At 45.9% G+C, this 21,189-nt stretch overlaps 1 protein-coding gene and 1 non-coding gene across 2 annotated transcripts; both read left to right on the forward strand.

Moving 5' to 3' along the window:
- The first annotated feature begins 205 nt into the window (after window positions 1-205).
- Window positions 206-276, forward strand: TRNAC-GCA (transfer RNA cysteine (anticodon GCA)). The gene has a single exon. It is a non-coding gene; the product is annotated as a tRNA-Cys (tRNA).
- A 15,160-nt stretch (window positions 277-15,436) lies between these two features.
- Window positions 15,437-17,498, forward strand: LOC146192936 (uncharacterized). Its single transcript, XM_084600484.1, has 3 exons — window positions 15,437-15,547; window positions 15,873-16,069; window positions 17,342-17,498. Exons 1-3 carry the CDS (start codon window positions 15,437-15,439, stop codon window positions 17,496-17,498), a joined length of 465 nt encoding a protein of 154 aa, XP_084456610.1.
- Window positions 17,499-21,189: the final 3,691 nt, after the last annotated feature.

Below are 21,189 nucleotides of genomic sequence, written 5' to 3' on the forward strand. Positions count from 1 at the left end.
CCCATAAGTATTTTGTTGAAAGCGTAATGTACACGCGGGATGTTTTCGGAGGGCAATCTGAACCCCCGGAATGGCTGCCAGTCTTGGACAAGCTCATGTCACTTAATCCATTCTATCACAAGAAACCTGTAAGAAAGGTTTTTAAATCCATGCGACTTCTCATCGTTCTTTGTAGTTGCCAAGTCGGTAATAAAGAAAAAATAAAGCGTCGGTGGATCCGTGGTAGAATACTCGCCTGCAACGCGGGTGGCCCGGGTTCGATTCCCGGCCGACGCAGTTGAGTTTTTATTTGCTTCCAAGTGGACCACTGGTCCGTGTACACCATACTGATTAGTTTTATTTGACCATTACGGCACTCGCTCATCCACTCCGTTGTCTGTCATAGCCCTGTGTCAGTACTGTTTCACTGCATAATGCTGTATCTACGGAAATACAAGCGCGTCGGTGGTTCACTGGTGCATACAGGACCACCACCCTCACCGCACAGGTTTCGTACTTGATGTCGCACACGACGAAAAGCCCCCTTGCACAAGTTATTACTTGCTCCACTGCTATGCCTACATTTTTCCTCAGTAAAAGACAGCAACCTGCCGACAAACAGACTGCATGGCTTACGCAAACATTGAAGCGTGACCGAAAACCAAACACCATATTATCTGTTTGCTGCTCATCCTCAACCTTTGTTTCTTGTATGGCTACGATGTCTAAATCTAGTTCGCTCAACAAACGGTTCAACTGCACTTGCTTCCGTCTCGAGGCAAGCCCTCGGACGTTTAGGGTGCACACTTTTAGCCGTTTTTTCCAATAAGCCATACTCTAAATCCAGCTAACAAACGGTTACGGTCACGCTGGGCGGAACGAAGCCGTGTAAATCAAAAATGAACTGGGACTTATGGAAAATAAACTCGATGCTTACAGAAGACGAACTATTTTTAAGAAAAGTTAAGGAAAGCATTGATATTTTTTATGAGAGCGAAACAGGCTGTATTGAATCCTGGGAACAATTTAAACAGGAGGTTAATATGAATGCAATTGAGTGCTCTTCCATTATTAAGTATGAGGAAAAGAAAGAAGAAAAGCAACTGCAAGAGCTCTTAAAATATTTAGGGTGTGAAGAAGAACGAATGCCGGGTATGTTCATGCATGATATAAAAGGCATCAAAGTTAGGCTAGAAGCTTTGGGTGCCCAGAAGTACAGAGGCGCTGCGATAAGAGCGCGCACGGAAAAATGGCTCGGTGGCGAGACGCCAACAAAAGGCGCCCTCGCTGATGAAAAGCGATATGCGCGCGCGAACGAGATAACGGTTATTGAATGCAAGGGGCAGAGGCATGATGAGTAAGACGGAATTACCAGTGCCTTCGTGGAACATTACCGTGAGCTGTTTTCGAGCAAAGCACCAAGTGAAGAAGGGTTTAGAGACACCTTTTTGCATCTGATGCCAATATTAGGCAAAGAAGTTACTGAAGAGTTAGAGAATGAAATAAGTGTGGAGGAAATAGAAAAAGCCATTGATGAATTGAATGTCGGAAAGTCCCCGGGTCCAGATGGTTTGAGTGCGGCCTTTTACAAGAGCCTTAAAAGTGAGTTATCTATCATGCTCTATAGGGTTTTCAAGGAGTGCTTTGATGTGGGTTATCTGCCACCGTCGTTTAGCAACGCGCATACGGACTTGGTTCCCAAGACTGATGAGCCAGCCATGCTTTTAAAAGTAACAAGCTATAGACCGATCACGTTAACAAATGTTGATTATAAAATTTTGATGAAGATGTTAGCTAAGAGATTGCAATACATTATAAAAGATATTGTTGGACCTCAGCAAACATGTGGGATAAAGACCAGAAGCATATTTAATAATATTCATGTAGCGCGTAGTGTGTTCGAGTTCTGCGATGCTGTAAACAGGAGAGTGGCCATGGTTCAAGTTGATTTCGAAAAAGCATTTCATCGTGTGTCTCATGAAATATTTTACTGTTTGTTGGAACATATTGGTGTTGGTGCCGTTGTATTGAAAGGAGTTAAAGTGGCTTATGCATGTTGTTCTACACGCCTTATGCTTAACAAAGTGTTATCCGAAAGAATGGATGTAAAAGCATCTGTGTGGCAGGGTTGTCCACCGTCTCCTCTCCTCTTTGCTATATATTATATATTTGGAACCATTGTGTAGAATGGTAATTTTCTAACGAATACATCCGTAGTTTTAAGCTGGGAGTATGTGAAGTGAAAATATTGGCATACGCTGAAGATGTGGCGACTTTTTGTGAATATCGCGAAAGCGTTTCGGAAGCTTTGAAAGTAACACAAAGGTATTGCAGGCAGTCTGGTAGTGCTGTTAATTTAAAGAAAAGTCTCAGAGTCTGGCACGGGGAATGGGAAAAGGAACCGGAAATTTTCTGTGGATAAGATGGGCTACAAAGCCCGGAGTTTATTTGGGAGTCCCATTGGACAAATAAGGGGAAAATACGAATTAGTGGAATGAAAAAGCGGAAGAAATACGGGAAAGGACGAAAGGATGGATGGGACGTAACCTCTCTATTTTCGCCCGTGCGACTGTATGCAATACATTCTTGGTGGCAAGAATAATGTATTTACTTCAAGTATTGTATTGTGCTCGAAGCAATATACAAAAGGTTCCATCGTGTATTGGCGGTCTTCATTTGGTCGTCTAACTGGGAACGAATTTGCAGAGATAATCTTTTTCAGCGAGTTAAAGACGGAGGGTTGTCTCTAATGCATCTATATGCGCCGCAGATGTTTTTAAGCTTTTGTTTCCTACGTGACCAAAAAGATGCATTCCTGAGAACCTTTATGCAAATCATGCTATCCAGTGCAATTCCAGAGTTTATAGTCTCTTCATGCTGTGCTCGGGGATACACTGTGTCACGCTTCCTGCGAGAAGTGCTGTGGTCGTTCAAGTTTTTGCGCGTGAGGTACTCTGTAGAGTATTTAGCGACGGTACCACCTAAGCGACTGTACAAGGATCTTATTTCACAATTGTTCCCAGCTTCTTTGTACAGATCTTTATACTGTGAAGGCCCAGGGAAAGATGTCCTCAAACAAGTTAAAAACATGACTGTTGCACAGGGCGTAAAAACATTTTTTTTTTAAATTGCATACAGGAACCTTCCCAGTCAATACATGGATGGAAGAAAAGGGCCTTTTTATACCTTGGGGCTCAAACTCTCTACTATGTAGGAAACCTGAAACAGTTGAGCACGCGTTCCTGGATTGTTGGGATGCGGTGTTTTACTGGGATGTGTTACAAAGGACACTTAAAAAAGACCTGCCATTGACGCCACGTGGAATTCGGTACTTGACAACTGTTAATGATGATTTTCAGTATGAGCTCATCATGCTATTGGGCCTTCACAGTATTTGGAGGAGTAGGATGGCTTATAGACACTGTGATGTCGATGCACGATCTGTATGTGATTATTTTGTTGAACAAGTGTATAAACTAAAAGAAATTTTGAAGCAGCAAGACGCTGCGGAGGAGGTCTTGAGTTTGATGGGCGAACTTGTGGTTATGAAAGTCCATTAGACACGGTTGTCAGGAAGGGGCATGGCAACAACGATCTTTTACTGATGTATTTGTACATATTCATGCAATAAAGAAAAAAAAAGCGTCGGTGGTTCAGTGATAGAATACTCGCCTGCCACGCGGGTAGCCCGGGTTCGATTCCCGGCCGACGCAGTTGACTTTTTATTTGCTTCCAAGTGGACTACTGGCGCGTGTACACCATGCTGATTAGTTTTATTTGGCTCTTACGGCACTCTCGCATCCACTCTGTTGTCTGTCATAGCCTTGTGCCAGTACATTTTAACTGCACGACGCTGTATCAATGGAAATACAAGCGCGTCGGTGGTTCAGTGGTGCGCCACAACGATGGACGCAGCTGATTCCGTGGAAATGACGCTGGAATGCAAGGAAGAGGCCAAGTACGAGGAAACGCCCCTAGAAAAAGCCGCGGCGGTGGAGGAGCTTCCAGATGGAACTGTAGAAGCAACGCCAATTGCTGCGGGCGCAACTACTGAGGTAGAGGCGAAGGGAGACGAACCTTCTGCCCCAAACACGCCAGTAAGTCTGCAGGAGGCTTCCACGAGCGAACCTCGAGACGTGGACATGGCGTCGGCTTCCAGCATGCCTGCAAAGCGGGCACATGAGGACGTCAATGAGTTTGAAGCTGGCAGGAATGCGAACGGCAACGGGGAGCCACCGACGAAGGCCAACCTGGTCCGTCGTCAAAGCTTCAAACCGAGGCCAAACATCCCCCCAGACCGGAAGACTCCGTCATCAACGCCTCCGCCTTACCGGGGGCGAGTTTTGCAAAGCAGATGTGATGTCCCGGTCGGTGATCGGGACTAAAGACCGTGTGAGACCTGTGCTGTACAGTGCAACTGGCATCGCTTCACGACACGAAACTTTTGGTGTATCACTATGTCGCTCTGCCTTATAAGTGTGAGTAGAATGATCGGTTTCTTCTTTCTTTAGAATGGCTCGTCCTTTTCAAACTGCCTACGCGTCGCAACGATTAGTGTGAGGGGCCTCTCAGCGCGCAGACGGCAACAGCAGTTAAATAGGCTACTGCTAGATAATGATATCGACTTACTTGCAGTACAAGAAACAAAAATTGAAAGTGAAGAGCAAACAGATCGAATGGTCGAAGTTTTTCGCAGCAGATACAACGTATGTGTAAGCCATGCGGTTCAAAAATCTGCCGGATGCATTATTTTAATCCGCAGGGCTATCAGCCAAGTTGAAGCTGTGATAACGTGTGGAACGGATAGATTAGTAGTGTGTGATTTCCTTTTTGACGAAACTCCATCGAGAGCAGTGTGTGTTTACGCTCCGAATAAGCGTGCGGAACGCGAGTGGTTTTTTCCATACGTCGAATCGTACCTGTCATGTGAGATGCGTATATTATTGCTTATGACTTCAATTGTGTATGCAGACCAGAGGATAAGTCAACCAAAAAATCTGTGCGTGACACTAGCGCAGAGTTACTTTTGAGAATAGTTAATGAGAATGAGTTAGAGGACGTTGGCAATGTGCGCATACCTGAAGGCCAAGCGAATTATACGCACTTTCAAGGTACTTCTCATGCTAGACTTGATCGCATTTACGTACCTGTTGCGACTGTCCCTATGTGTTTCAGTTACAAGAGTGAGCATGTCAGCTTTAGTGACCATTCTTTAGTTATGGTCACATTTGGTAGAAAGGAGAAAACCACCAAATTCAATTGGGAACTGTGGAAGTTTAATGATAAATTATTAGATGATGAAACATTTGTTAATCAAGTAAAAGAACGTATTACAAACCTATTACTGGGCAATGTGTGTGACTTTGTGCAAGCTTGGGAATTGTTTAAGTGTGACATTAAAGTAGCCGCAATAAACAGAGCAAGTGTCTTGCGGTTTAAGGAAAGAGAACGCAAAAAATATCTGCGTGGCGAACTAGACTATATGCTAAGCGTAGAAAGCATCGATCAGGGAAAAATTAAAAAATAAATAAAAGAAACAAAGAGCAAACTGGAAGTGATCGATGAAGACAGGTATCGAGGCGCGATGATAAGGGCGCGGGCCGAGAGGCTGTGGTGTGGGGAAACGCCCACTAAGCGAGTGCTCAGTAATGAGAAGCGGCACGCGGTGAACAAAGAGATAAACAATATTTAGTACCAAAATGAAGTTACTAGTGAAAAGGCACCAGTAGAACGAGCCTATTTCGAATTTTACAGAGACTTGCTTAGCTAGAAGCCAAAGGATCTTGATTGCTTTGCCAAGAGCTTTTTACCACTCATGCCCAGGTTGGATGATGACGTCAAGCAAATGCTGGAAAAACCAATAACAGTCGCGGAAATCGAAAGTGCCATAGATGAATTAAGTCTTCATAAGTCACCTGGACCTGACGGGCTTGGAGCAGCCTTGTATACGTTATTCAAGGTAGAAATAGCTGTGTGTTTAGAACGGGTGATAACTGAATGTTATGAGAAAGACTTTGTCCCACCATCTTTGCGCAAGTCCCATGTAGTACTGATTCCAAAAACAGAGGACGCGGCTAGATTGCTCTGTGTCGAAAACTACCGCCCAATAAGTTTAACAAATGTGGACTATAAAGTATACGTGAAGGTCCTAGCCAGAAGATTGCAGAATGTCATTACAACCCTTGTAGGACCTCATCAGACGTGCGGAATTAAAGGCAGGACTATATTCACCAATATTCACGTGGCGAGAACCGTATCGGAATGTTGCGATGCCATGCAAGATCACGTAGCAATGTTACAACTCGACCTGCACAAGGCCTTTGATCGCGTTGGGCATGATATCTTGTATGCACTTTTGGAGCATGTAAATGTCGGGAGTGTAATCACAAATGGTGTTAAAATGGTTTACAAAGACTGCGTTGCAAAATTAGTCATAAATAGTAAATTGAGTGAATGCATACCGGTGCTATCTTCTGTTCGACAAGGGTGTCCATTGTCACCCCTTCTCTTTGCCTTATACTTGGAACCTTTCTGTTTAAGGCTTCTCTCCAGCCAAGCTATTACAGGGTACACATTTTTCAATGTTGCAGTTAAGGTCCTAGCCTACGCTGACGACATCGCAGTGTTTTGTGCGGACCAATACAGCGTAAAGGAAGTTGCCAAAGAAGCTATGGAGTACTGTAAGGCTACTGGCAGTGTAACTAACTGGACTAAATGTTTAGGTTTCTGGTATGGAGACTGGGAACACACACCGGAATACTTTTGTACCATCAGATGGACGATAACACCGGGCAAATACATTGGTGTGCCACTTGATCAGCACAAGAACACGAAAGAGTACTGGGAGGAAGAAACGCAGCCAGTTAAAAATCAAACGAACAAGTGGGGAGGACACAACTTTTCTATGTTTTCTAGAGCTGCTGTGTGTAACGTATTTTTGGTTGCCAAGATATTTTATATTCTTCAAGCTCTATCGATGACAAGAGCGTCTGTACAGAAACTTCACCGTGTATTTGCAACGTTTATATGGGCATCCACATGGGAACGCACGAACCGGGGCAATGTGTTTCACGCAGTTCGGAATGGGGCCCTTGGGATGACGCATCTATTTCTCAAGCAAATTGTGACTAGATTTTCTTTTCTGCGTGAGCAAAGTGACACCTTTCTAGGACTGTAATCCAAGTGAGATTACGTGAATCACTGCCTGATTACGTCGTATCTGCTTTTTCAAAACCGGTGGCATTAAGCCTCCTTTTGCGGGAAGTTGTTTTATCTTTTCGTATCCTTAAGGCAAAGTCCTCAACTGAATATCTGTCAATTGTGCCGCGGAAGAAGTTGTATAAGGATCTGCGAGATGTGTTTTTGGCAGTGCCAGTGTACCGCGCTGTGTATAATGTAGGGTCTGAACGGGACGTTCTGAAAAGGGTAAAACGTATGCCTATCAGAGCTGGTGCAAAATCATTCTTTTTTCAATTGCATTCCGGCACTCTTCTAGTCAAACTATGGCTGCAAAACAAAGGGCTCTTTGTACCTTGGTCTATTAACTGCATTATTTGCAGAAAACCCGAGACCATTGAACACAACTTCTTGGAGTGCCATGACTCAGTTTTCCTCTGGGATATCTTGAAGCGAACTTTAAAAAAGGAATTGCCAATAACGCCATTCAGTATCCGATATCTGCCATGCGCCGATCCTGAAGGAGTGCTGAATGACATGCTGACGTTATTATGTATGCATAGCGTATGGAAAACGCGTATGGATGTCAAGCATGAGCGAACCGTTGTACACCCCGCTCGACACTACTTCATCGAGAGCGTGGTATACCTGAGAGAAATTAAATGTGCACAACACAATTCTCCGGAGCGGCTACCTGTACTGGACCAGCTGGCTTCAGTAAAGCCCTTTACAATCTAGCGCTTTAGGCAGAACGTGCCTAGTGCTTTTAGCATTCCTTTTGTTTTGGTTTGTTACTGTGTATTCAGAGTGTATGCTGTGTGCTTAAAAAAACTGGTAATAAAGAAAAAAAAAGTCGGTGGTTCAGTGGTAGAATACTCGCCTGCCACGCGGGTGGCCCGGGTTCGATTCCCGGCCGACGCAGTTGACCTTTATTTGCTTCCAAGTGGACCACTGGTGCGTGCACACCATACTGATTAGTTTTATTTGACTCTTACGGCACTCGCTCATCCACTCCGTTGTCTGTCATAGCTTTGTGTCAGTACTGTTTCACTGCACGACGCCGTATCTACGTAAATACAAGCGCGTCGGTGGTTCAGTGGTGGTCATTCTGCTTCCGGCAGCGGAGCTGAACGGATCGCAGGGTCATGGGCTCCAACGGAGCGGCTATAGCGGCCGTTGACGGCCGCGGAAACAGGATCGATGCAAGCGAAGATAAGGACTACTAGATTATTTTTTCCTACACTGCCAACCGGTCGTGTGGTTTTAAACACTGTTTTTCTTCACGGCGATGTACGAGTGAGGCCTTTCCGGGTCGAAGATTTTCGTGACGCCCTGGCCGAGTCCGGTGCGCTCCCCGACGTGGTTGCGTTGGGGGCGTACCAAATCAACCATGTCTCGGCGGATACCCTGCGGAGTGCGGAGGCAACAAAGAAGCTGCTCGCCTTCAAGGAGCTGCAAGTGAAGAAACGCCGCTGTCTCATCATCGACCCGGAAGACCAGCAGGTAAAGCTGCGGCTTCACTGGATACTTCAGGGCGTAGCCGACTACGACAAGGACTGTCCTACTGAAGTTGAAGCCGGGCCTGAAAGTGGACGACCTGCCACATCAGGTACGCGTCGCCGGAGAGTTGGCCCTTGTCGTGGCGCCTGGACGCCCGATGCAGTGCCTCCACTGCCACGGCACCGGTCACGTGCGCCGGGAATGCAAAGTCTCCCGCTGTACGAAATGTCGGCGGTACGGCCACGCAGACAACGATTGTGTACGCACTTACGCGGCAGCTATGGGTGCCGCGTCAAACGACGACACGGCGGAGCTCCTGATGGACGTAGTGGAAGCCGAGGAATCCGCTAAAGGCATTGAGGAACAGGAAAAGAAAACCGACGCTACGGACTCTTCAGGACCTTTCAGCTGCGATGCCGGGCGGAAACCTGAAGCGGGACAACCTGCGGGAAACCAGTTGGAGGAGCCGACTGAAGGAGTAAGCGGACCGGCACTCAAGGAAGCAGAACCAGCGACTCTGTTTGAGCAGAACCATGACAAGAGCGCCTCCCGCTCCACCGGTGTTCCTGCCCCATCGAAGCGGCCCCACGCCCAGACCAGTGCTGAGAGAGATAAGGCGACAGCTCCCAGCGTCGAGGAGCCGCAGGCAAAAACCAGCCAAGGACGGCGGTCCACTTTGCGGCCGCGACCTAATGTGTCGGCGGAGAGGAGAGACCACGACAAACCGCCACCACAGCCAGGCCTGCCGCCAGCACCGGATGGCTCCAGTGTCAAAGAGGTCGTCTAGCCGCGCGCTAGACGCGAGAGGTAAGCACCATGTTACCGGCCTCTTTCCTCTGTATGAAAATGGCTTCTGCGGCTCCGATAAAAGTAGCTACACTTAATGTCAGGGGACTGGCAAGCAAGAAGAAGCAGGGCCAGGTGTACCGCTTTTTAACTGAGCATGACATCGACGTCCTGGCCGTGCAGGAAACGAAAGTTGACGGGGAAGAAGAGACCGGTAACATGGTGCGACGTTTCACGTCTAGGTATTTTGCAGTAGTGAGCCACGCAATTGGCACGTCTGCGGGCTGTGTCATTTTTGTTAAGAAATTACCCGGACTCGAGGTTCAGGCACTTATGGTATGTCCGTCGGGCAGGTGTGTTTGTGTTGATTTTCTGTACAACAAAAAGTATTGGCGCATTATTAGTGTGCACGCTCCTAATGTTGTGGATGAGAGGGTAGCCTCTTTTTAAGAACGTACAAAGGTACTTCAGTTGTGAGGAATCCCTGATTGTCATGGCCGACTTTAATTGCGTCTTGAGAGGCTGCGATAAATCCAGTACAAGAGCGTTTAGGGACAGAAGTACTGAGGCTCTCTCAGAAATTACAGACACTAGCTACCTTGACGACGTGGCGGAATGTTTAGAAGGATCGCGTTGTGTGAAGTTTACACATTTCCAGCGGTCAAGCCACGCGCGGCTGGATCGCATTTATGTGTCTACGGACGTCATATCAAAATGCAGTAGTTACAATGTAGTACCGATTTCATTTTCTGATCATTGTTTAATGGAGTGTGGGATAGGGACAGAAAATCGAGGCAATCAGTTTTCATGGGAGACGTGGAAATTAAATAATAAGCTCATTACAGACGATATCTTTAGTAGGAAAGTAAGCGAAGAAATTGACAAAAGAGAGTCTAGGGGGGAGATGAAAATATGGCAGCAGTGGGAACTTTGCAAAGAGCAAATAAAGATAGCAGCAATCGAACGGTCAAGCTGTATACGACAAGAAGAGAAGCGTGAGGAGGACACATTAAGATCCTTGCTGGCTCTACTACTTGAAAAAGAAAGTGAACAGCCTGGTAAATGGCTGGACGATATTAGGAAAATAAAAAACAGGATTGAACTGTTCGAAGAAGAGCGCTATCGTGGTGCGCTTGTGCGGGCGAAGGCGCAAGACATAGCTGCTGGGGAGACACCATCGAAACGAGCACTAGGAATTGAGAAGACGAGTGCTCAGAGAAACCACATTGAACTGATTGAATGAGGCGGGACGTTAGCTGGAGAAAGCGGTCATATCCAGCAGGCGTTTCTTGAATATTATCGAACGCTGTTTACAAAGCAAGACGTGGAAGTAAATGCATTCAAAGGAAAGTTTCTGGGCGCTTTACCGCGATTAGATGATGAGCAGAAAGATAGGCTGGAGCTTTCAATAACCGCGTCGGAGGTCGAGCTTGCCATAGAAAAATGGAGCCCGGGAAAATCTCCCGGCCCCGACGGGTTAAGCGCGGCGTTCTACAAAACATACAAACATGAAATAGTGCCGGTACTGACAGCCGTGTACAACGAGTCCTACAACGTAAATGTATTGCCCCCGTCTTATGGCAAATCCCACACAGTGTTGATTCCTAAATACAACGAAGCAGATAAGTTACAACAGGTTACAGCATATCGCCCTATCGCACTCACGAATGTAGACTACAAAGTATTTATGAAAATTCTAGTCCGTAGACTACAGTCAGTCATTCAACAGTTAGTTGGACCACACCAGACGTGTGGGATCAAAGGTCGATCCACTGTTTCCAATGTGCATGAAGTGAGGAGTGTGCTTGAATGCTGTGATCACACAAACAGTTGTGTAGCCATTCTTCAGTTGGATCTGGAGAAAGCATTTGATTGTGTCTCACATGAAATCCTGTTCTGCATACTCGACCATGTGAATGTACGCTCCGTCATTCGCGAGGGAGTGGCCATGGCGCACCGAAGCTGCACAACAAGATTGATTGTAAATGAGGGTTTGGGGGCCCCCATAAACGTGCAGCGATCGGTGCGCCAGGGTTGTCCTTTCAGCCCTCTGCTATTCTGCATGTACATCGAAACACTGTGTTTAAATATCATGGAAAACGTCAAAATTCGTGGCTTCGAATTGCAAGCTGCTGGCATATGCAGACGATGTGGCTGTATTCGCAGTCAATCGCGAAGGGGTAATCGAGGCCGTGTCGTCTGTAAAAGAATTCACAAAGGTTTCCGGCAGTAAAGTTAATTGGTCAAAGTCCCTGGGGCTTTGGCACGGAGAATGGCCAACGACGACGCGCGAGAAGTTCGCAAACATATCCTGGGTGACAACACCAGTAAAGTACTTGGGAGTCCCACTAGATAGTTATCGCGACAGCGAATCGTACTGGAGGGCACAGACTCAAGCCACGCGGGAAAAGGTGGAGTGGTGGAAAGGGCACAATTGTCCGTTTTCTCCAGGGCCACAGTGTGCAATATGTTTTTTTATGTCGAAGCTGTGGTACGTGATGCAAGTGTTGCATTGTTTAAAGATGAACGTACAGAGACTGCACCGGATATTTGCCATTTTTGTGTGGGCAGCAGAATGGGAACGATGTAGCCGGACCAGTTTGTTTAGGCGGGTGAAGGACGGTGGACTGGGTTTGGGGCATGTATTTCTACGACAGATTGTCAGCAGATTTCTTTTTGTTCGCGATGTAAAAGATCCATTTTTGCATACTGTGTGCCAATTAAGGCTCGGAAATGCACTGCCGGACTTTGTTGTCTCGACCGAAAGTGTATCGGGACGCATTTTTGGTTATTTTAGAGAAGTTGTCGCGAGTGTCCGATTCCTGTCTGTTCGATTTTCTTATGAATATTTATCTTGTGTTAGCAGGAATAAGCTGTACAAGGATTTGTGTGACGTAGTTCTTCCCATACCAATGTACAGGGCCTTATACAGTGGAGGACCAGGACGCGACGTACTTAAGCGGGTGAAGGCGATGCAGGTGCGGTCAAATGCAAAAATTTATTTCTTTAAGTTACACACGGAAACGCTGCCAGTAAAGAAGTTCTTGGAAGGGAAGAAGTTATTTTAACCTTGGGGTTCGCATTGCTTAATTTGTAAACAGCCAGAAACTATAGACCACATTTTCCTACATTGTAGGGAAGGGGTATACTTTTGGGATATTTTACAAAAGACTTTAAAAAAGGAATTTCCACTTTACTCGCATGGTATTAGGTACTTGCCAGTAGAGAATGAGGATGGGGTGCTATTGGACCTTATTATGCTAATGGCCCTCCACTGTATTTGGCGCTCGAGAATGGCAGGATACCATTGCGATCCTGACGCACGGCCAGCACGGATCTATTTTCGGGAAGGCATGAATAGATATATATTGAAATTCAGAAACTTGCTCCTGAAGCTCCCGAGTGGCTCGGAAGATTGGAGCGATTAGTGACCCTAAGAGAATTTTTAGCATGACGACGCCACAACCCTCCTGGCTGATTGTTGTATTAATGGTTGCTCATTGTGCCCTGTAAGTGGTTTTGTGTATTGTGGTCCCTGCCGAAGTCAGGCAATAAAGAAGAAAAAAAAGAAAGTCGGTGGTTCAGTGGTAGAATACTCGCCTGCCACGCGGGTGGCCCGGGTTCGATTCCCGGCCGACGCAGTTGACTTTTTTTTGCTTCCATGTGGACCACTGGTGCGTGTACACCATACTGATTAGTTTTATTTGACTCTTACGGCACTCGCTCATCCACTCCGTTGTCTGTCATAGCCTTGTGTCAGTACAGTTTCACTGCACGTTGCTGTATCTGCGTAAATACAAGCGCACCGGAGGTTCAGTTTGAAAAAGAAAGATTTTGCTCCCCCTGGTACAGCCACATTTTTTACTCGTTTAAGGACTGACATCTATGGACCTGCACAGTACAACGATCTGTACAATGGGATCGGGAGAAAAACATCGCACAAGTGCTTGTAAAGTTGCTTTCGCGTCAACGTTGATAAATATTCAAACGAAAAACGGGCTTGCAATACACCACATGACATGTACACTTCTTTAAGGATTCCGAAAATCCTCCCTTGCATGCTCGCTGAACTTACAACAAAATTTGGTACCACTCCCATCTAACCTGACACACAGTTCGTGAAAAATGGGTCCTTTGTATCACGAAAGAACACAAAACGGTTAACCACTTGGCGCAAATACAAATGCGCCAAACCAACTCCTCCAGAGCGGACGCGATGTAACAAGCTGGTTTGGTGGGTGCGCTCCGAAGTACTTCCCCACACAAAAATGGCGAACACACGATGAAATTGCTGCACATTCAGACGAGAACAATGCAGTACTTGTAACACGTACCATATCTTGGTAACAAGAAATAAATAACAAATCGTAGCACGTGCAAACATAGACCAACCGAACCCTTTCATCTGTCGGCCTTTCTCACGTACTTCTAAAACCTGCTAGTTCCTATATGACTCACTGTCTCGGTAGTTTTCCTGTGGCACTCCTAAATATTTCACTAGGGTTGTTACCCAAGGCATGTTCATGAAATTCGCAGGAGTTGTGAGCTACTCTCCATTCCAGAAACGCAGACACTTATTCCAGTTCACAGCACTACCACTCGCAGAACAACAGTTCTTCACAAATTTGACAACACTGCGAATGTTTTAGTAGTCGGTACAGAAGACGGCTATGTCATCGGCATACGCGAGTATGCGGACTTCTGCTGCATGCAAACGAAAACCCCGGACACTGCTGCTCTCAATAATGCTCAGACAAAATGGTTCAATATACAAGCAGAAAAACAATGACGACAGAGCGCAGCTTTGAAGTACAGAGCGTTGCACGTGGATGCGCTCACCCACCCTCTTATTTACTATCAGGCGCGTCGTGCACCCTCTGTACGTCATTGCGACTCCCTTCCAAATAACAGCCCACATTTGCATGCTCTAAAACTGATTACAAGACATCATGCGGCACCTTGTCGAAGGCTTTCTCTAGGTCAAGATGGAGCATGGCAACGCTCTCATACAAGACGTCGCAACACTCCTGCACAGACCGGGCCTTGTGGATATAAGTATATATGGTTCGGCCTTTAATGCCGCAGGTCTGACGCGGTCCTACTAATTCTTCCATTAAAGTTTCAACCCTTATAGCTAGAATTTTCATAAAGATCTAAGAATCTGTGTTCGTCAAGGATATTGGTCTTTAAGCGGTTACTTGTTGAAGCTTGGCTTCGTCAACGTTTTCTGGTATTAAAATTGTATGGGCTGTTAGAAAAGACGGGGGGGGGGGGGGGGGGGAGGCATATTCTTGTCATAGACCTCATTAAATAATGCAGTCAAAGCTGGGGCGAAATCGTCTTTTAATTCCTTATAAAGAGTGGTTGCAAGCCCGTCTGGTCCTGGAGACTTTCCAGAGTTGAGGTCTTCTATGGCTTTATTTACTTCTCCTTCGGAGGTTGGCAGCTCTAAACGGTTTTTTTTTTTACCCCGCCGGGGTGGCGCAGTGGTTACGGCGGTCAACTACTGTTCCCAAGGATGCGGGATCGAATCCCGGCCTCGGCGGCCGCTTTTCGATGGGGGCGAAAAGCAAGGCGCCCGGGTGCTGTGCGATGTCAGTGCACGTTAAAGGGGCACCGCGACGTTATACAAGCGGCTAATTTTTGCCTCCAGGAGGTTCCTTGTGCAGTCCCAATATCAACCAAAGAAAGATAATTGAAATCGGTTCATGAAAACGAGTTATTGATTTTACAAAATTAAAAATACAAGCAAACGAAAACTCCACCCTTGAGAGGGATACCCTCGCTCATTTCACTCTCCCAAAGGCTGACCAGGGCGCTTCCAATTGAAACACGACCTGATGCTGGCGTAGCGGAAGCTTGCGCGCAATGGTGGCTTGTTCAAGTCGGCAAGTATCCGCGCTTCTTGACGGCGTCATTTCCATGGCAACAACAGCCACGTGGGTTTGCAGCAGACGCTTTTGCTCTCTTCACTCTCTGTCGTCTCCGCGAGAAAATGAGCTTTCCCGAGATGACAGATACGGAGCGCGAGCTCCTGCGACGCAGCCAGGAGTTGAGTATCCTGGCATACGCGGGCACTCCAACGGAAGCGAGGTCGCCCAGTCCAGCGAGGTGAAGTCGATGAAGAGGCAGGCCCAACACCGCCGCCTGAAGACCCCGCGTGCGGCGATGACACAGATTGGTAAATATATTAAACAGCAACTCATAAATATTATAACGACTCTATATCGAAGGGCGTGAGTTTGTATATAACAGGCAGCCAACTATTATTGCTATAATCTGCACGAATTCAGTATTCCTTTATGAAAAAGAAAATTGAAAACACGTGTTGCCTGTTGGTCCCCTCGTATTTATCTCATAACGAGCCCCTCATTCTCCCTATATTTGTTTGCTCTTCTATGACTGTAAACACCCATGCGATCTTCCTGCAGGTGTCGATGTGGCCGGTGCCGCGCGATGCCGACGGCGACAGAACGAGTGTGCTGCGGGCACATGTCGCAGTGCACAGCGCACAGTGCATATGCGAGGACGATTATTTTTTTACGCTGTGCCTGGACACAAAAGTATTACGAGTCGCATATTGCGAACTCGTCGAGAGGGGTGAAGAGCCAGAAGTGGATATTCACAAGTAAGTGAACCATTTCGTGGTGCTGCGCAAACACGCACATGGCATGCTATTCGCGAGCAGTTAAAATGCTTTCAGCGCCAGTCGCTGTTCTGTTCAAGGATGACCTACTGCATGTATGTGTCGCTCCCTAGCTGCAACGTACGCTTACTCACGGTCGCCCAGCGCCGAGCAAGGCGGGAACAGCCAATTCATTAGCGAGTCGAAACAACTTTAATCAAACTGACTTGCGCCCGCCGGAGCTCCAGCCAGGCCGGCAATTTCGCACGAGCATATTATAGGCTAAAAATAAACTGTCATGCCTACGCGCAGCTGTATATGTTTTAAACCATTTACAAACTATTTTAGAAGCACCAGTGATACGCTTCTCCGCGGTTTCTGCAGGCAAGCTGTACAGCAAGGCCTACAGATGTGATATAAGTTGTAGAGCTTTGTTAGTAATTAAAATGAACTATATGAACTTTCAACTGAAAAAGCAATATTGTAATAAATGCTGGGATATATAAAATAAAGGTTTCACAGTTGGCTTTCCACCATTTCAGATTCACAATATATTACAATTGCTACTTAACGAATACATATACTTCTAGCATCACAAATAATGCAGGGAAGCCAACTCAGTGGGCCATCAAATGCACACCTTCTACACTTGTGATTTCTAACCACACTGCAGATGTAAAATAAAAAATGGGGCTTACCATTGTTGCTGCGGGCCTTTATTTTGCAATATTGCCCCTCAGAATTAAAAATAGGTTGCTTAGTTCACTTCAGTTAATTGTCCAATCCCAAGGTCTGGAACAAACAAATGTTGTTTGCTTTGCTGAAAAACTCACCTGCACAAGCCGCAATGATATGTATCTTGGTTTGTAAATGGTTCAAAAAACCACCCAGCACTGTTTGTCATTCAGCCTATCCTGTGGATATAATTCAAGGCTCTCACTTGGCAAGGCAATTTTAAGAAAACAATGGACATCATCCCAGAAAGAACATTTCATCCTTCAATGCACACAAGTAATAGTTAATTTACAAAACAGGGATATTTGTACTTTTGTTCACAATACAAGTGTGTGCTGACAATGCTGAAAAATCACATATGCCACATAAGCTCTTGAGCTGTACCTATAAGATAGTGCAGTTGCATGACAGTCATTTTCGAACTGTGAAATTAAGTGATAATGCTGCACAATGATGACTGTTGCGTTCCTAATGTCTATAGGCTTCTATGTTGCAGAGAAGCAGAAAAAGAGCATACATATGTAAATTCATTCATTACAGAAAATATCGATACACAGCATATCGACAGTCCACAAGGTGGATGTGGGGCCGGCTTGGCCAAGGCAACCGGAAGGTTATACCGGCATGTGCCGTATGGATGATCAGAAAGACATTTCCGTCTCTGACCTACCATGGATTTAAGTATCCTGAACTCTAAAGAAATGAATAAAAAGTGCTCTTCTCAATTTGTGTTAAGTGCAGAATTTCTTTGACATAACATCTTTTCCAACAGCACCAACATCTCAAGAAATGCTGTAGTAAATAACTATAGCAGCAATTAAACCATTATGCCCTTAACGAAGGGTTATTTGTTCCTGCTTCCATTTACTGTCCTCAAGTTCGAAGACGGCCTTGTGCAATGTACGTCTCAAATCCATTTTCGTGCCCGTCCGTCCTGCTACGCGGCGAGTGTCTCGGTCGTATTGAAGAACTTGATCCCGCGCTTGTAAATACTCTTCCTGCCATGCCTACTTCATTAGACGTTAATGTTCTCAGCTCTTGCGATATAGCGACCGCTTCGACACCACCCGATGTTCTTCAACAAACTATTGACACAGATCTTCCACCCGCACAACGCGATCAGCTCGCAGCTCTCCTACAGAACTTCACTTCTACTTTCGACCTTCCTCACACTGCTCTGGGTCGCACGTCTGTCGTTACGCACACAATCGACACTGGTACAAACGCACCTTTACGACAGCGTCCTTATCGCGTGTCAGCCTCTGAGCGCCAAGTCATTGCTGATAATGTGGACGACATGCTTCGCCGGGGCGTCATACAGCCATCTAACAGTCTATGGGCTTCTCCGGTTGCTTTGGTCTCCAAGAAAGATGGTCCCATCCGGTTTTGCGTCGATTACCGTGTTCGATTTTCCCTTCTGTGTGACTAAAAAGTCCGCTGTAGTATTTATAAAAGGCCCTCTCTATATTCGATTTATCTAAATACACTACACCGTTCCATTCTATTTTTGATATGTCATTCTTGCTGGCGAGCTTCTTTTGTAATCCAAGAGCACGTTTTGTGGACGTGTCGCCCGCTAACAGGCGCTGTTCCCTCGCCCTCATCATCGCACCTTGATATGTCTCCGTAATTGGAGGCTCTGAACCACCAACGCGCTTGTATTTTCGTAGATACAGCATTATGCAGTGAAACAGTACTGACACAAGGCTATGACAGACAACGGAGTGGATGAGCGAGTGCCGTAAGAGTCAAATAAAACTAATCAGTATGGTGTACACGCACCAGTGGTCCACTTGGAAGCAAATAAAAAGTCAACTGCGTCGGCCGGGAATCGAACCCGGGTCACCCGCGTGGCAGGCGAGTATTCTACCACTGAACCACCAACGCTTTTTTTTTTCTTTATTGCATGGAAAAACTTCCGTAAAAAGGAACAACTCCGCTTACTTAAACATGTCCATGTCTAAAGTTACCGGGCTGCTTAATTCGAGCCCGTCATATCCCCAGCCCGACAATGCACAATCATCAGAACATCAAAAGTCTGGGAGACATACACATGCGTCTAGACATGGCATCCAGTTTGGAGGTTCTTCACGTGCAGCATATACACTTCTCACCAAAGCACACTGCTCCCGAAACACGGATTTGGACGATCTTGGTGGCTCTGCATGCCTGTCGATCATGCGGCTTTTCCAAAAGCTGAACAGTCCCATCAACACAAATAGATCGTAAGGCACGACAGAGTTTTTGTCAGGAGGCAAAAATCTAATTGTATAAGGCGTAATTTCAATGTCCTTTTTAAGAGTTCTTTGTAGTATGTCCCAAAAGAACATAGCATCACGGCACAGAATAAAGCAATGATCAATTGTCTCAGGCACGTTACAGAGACGACAATTTACCGACAAGGGCACAAACATCTCCTTATTGTGAAGAAATGTCTTGACAGGCAACGTCGCTGTATGTAATTTGAAAAAGAACGTTTTTGCAGCTGCCTGAATGCACATTTGCCTAACACGCTTTAGAACAGTGGTGTCGAAAAACCCCAGAGGAGGCTGGCGATACAACGGTGTAGGGAACAACGACGCAGTGAGAGCCTGGGTCATCTGCTTTCTCGAGAGGCTATACAGGTAATCTACAGAGAAACGCACAGCGAGAAAATTGAAAGTGTCAGCAACCTCCTTAAGAAATCCCCATAAACGCCCCTAACGAGCCTGCCCAGTTGGTGCGAATAAGTAAGGCAAATGTGGACTAAGATGCCTAATGAGCACAGTTACAAGAAACGGATGGTTTGCCGATTTGAAAAAGAAAAAACGGGAAACAAGTTGATGCACAAACAAGTGAACAAGGCCCAATCCACCAGACTCTAAGGGAAGAAACAAGTTGTGACGCCGCATGGGCTCCCATTGAGAGCGCCACACAAATGTTGCAAATATTCTGTGTATAACTTGTACTTTGCTCCTCGCACAATGCAGGACTTGAAGGACATACGCAAGCTTTGCTAACAAAAATATGTTACAGACCTGTGGCCTAGCAAACACTGAGAGTTCCCTACCCATCCAAGCCTGCGTTTGTCGCCGCATAGGTACGATTTGTGAATCCCAGTAGGCTGCGCTGTTACGAACTTGGTGCAGCGGAACCCCTAGGTACTGAAGAGGACTACAGTCCCAGCATATGCCTCCAAACTCGCTTGGTCTAGTGCCCCAGTGTCCCAACCAAAAACCCTCGGATTTATCTAAATTAAGGGCCGCGCCTGATACAGTTCAGAACTGTTCAGTCAAGTGTAAAGCCTCAAGTACCCTCTTTTTGTCCGAACAAAAGAGGGCGATATCATCCGCGTAAGCTAAAATCTTAACTTCACATTGAGCCAGAGAGAAACCACGGATGGCTGCACTGTTATTTATACTGAGACAGAGGGGTTCCAGATATAAGCCAAACAACAGTGGAGACAGTGGACATCCTTGACGAACAGATGATTATTGGTTTCGTTAGCTCCTGATTAACAATTAGTCTTGTATACGAGTTCATATAGCAAAGCCTTATGCTTTTGAGCAAAACGTCACCAATGTTTGCATTCTCCAAGACCGCGAACAAGAAATTGTGCCGAACTTTATCAAACGCCTTCGCCATGTCAATTTGAATCAGAGCTACTTGGCCTTTCTCATCTGATACTGTCTCGATTACTTAACGTGCAATATGGATGTGTGTTTGAATACTGCGCCCTCTGATACCACACACCTGATGCGAACCTATCAAGTCCATGATAACCAGCTGCAAACGAGAACAAAGGACCTTGGCAAAAATTTTGTAATCAACATTACAAAGGGAAATTGGACGATATCCTTCAACAGTTTTCAACCGATTAGTATCTTTGCTTTTGGGAATTAATATTGTGTGGCCTGAATAGAAAGTGGGAGGCAGGAAACCCACATCATAAGATGCTTGGAATACTTCGATCAAAACAGGCGTTAGGCAAGGCGAAAATGTTTTATAAAATTCGCTAGTAATACCATCTGGGCCAGGAGATTTCTGGTTCTGAAGGTCTGAAATGGCTGATTTAATTTCTTCCAAAGTGATGGGTCCCTCTACTACAGCACACTTCTCATCGTCTAGTCGAGAAAAGTTCTCAAGTAAGGAATTATAATCGAAACCCTGATTTGGATCTTTACAACTGCCGAACAACTTTCGATAATATTCATAGAAAGCAGCAAGGATACTATGAGCATCGCTATATGTGCAATCACCATACTGAATTTGCAATATTTCCTTCGTAAGAGCATTCTCTCTTTCATCACTGAGGGCCCGACGTGAAGGTTGCTCGTCAAGAAACCTTCGAGTCCTAGATCTTATTAGGGCCCCCTTGTATCTTTCCGTCGTAAATTGTTGAAGCTCTG

This window comes from Amblyomma maculatum, chromosome 4 (genome assembly GCF_055883805.1).
Source record: "Amblyomma maculatum isolate TAMU_Amacu chromosome 4, ASM5588380v1, whole genome shotgun sequence".
Classification (NCBI taxonomy): domain Eukaryota; kingdom Metazoa; phylum Arthropoda; class Arachnida; order Ixodida; family Ixodidae; genus Amblyomma; species Amblyomma maculatum.

Excerpts from the sequence above, each read along its gene's own strand:
- LOC146192936 (XM_084600484.1), top strand. The coding sequence starts at position 15,437 with ATGAGCTTTCCCGAGATGACAGATACGGAGCGCGAGCTCCTGCGACGC. Across the intron at positions 15,548-15,872 it reads AAGCGAGGTCGCCCAGTCCA|GTGTCGATGTGGCCGGTGCC; the intron begins GCGAGGTGAAGT and ends ATCTTCCTGCAG. Across the intron at positions 16,070-17,341 it reads CCAGAAGTGGATATTCACAA|AAAATATCGATACACAGCAT; the intron begins GTAAGTGAACCA and ends CATTCATTACAG.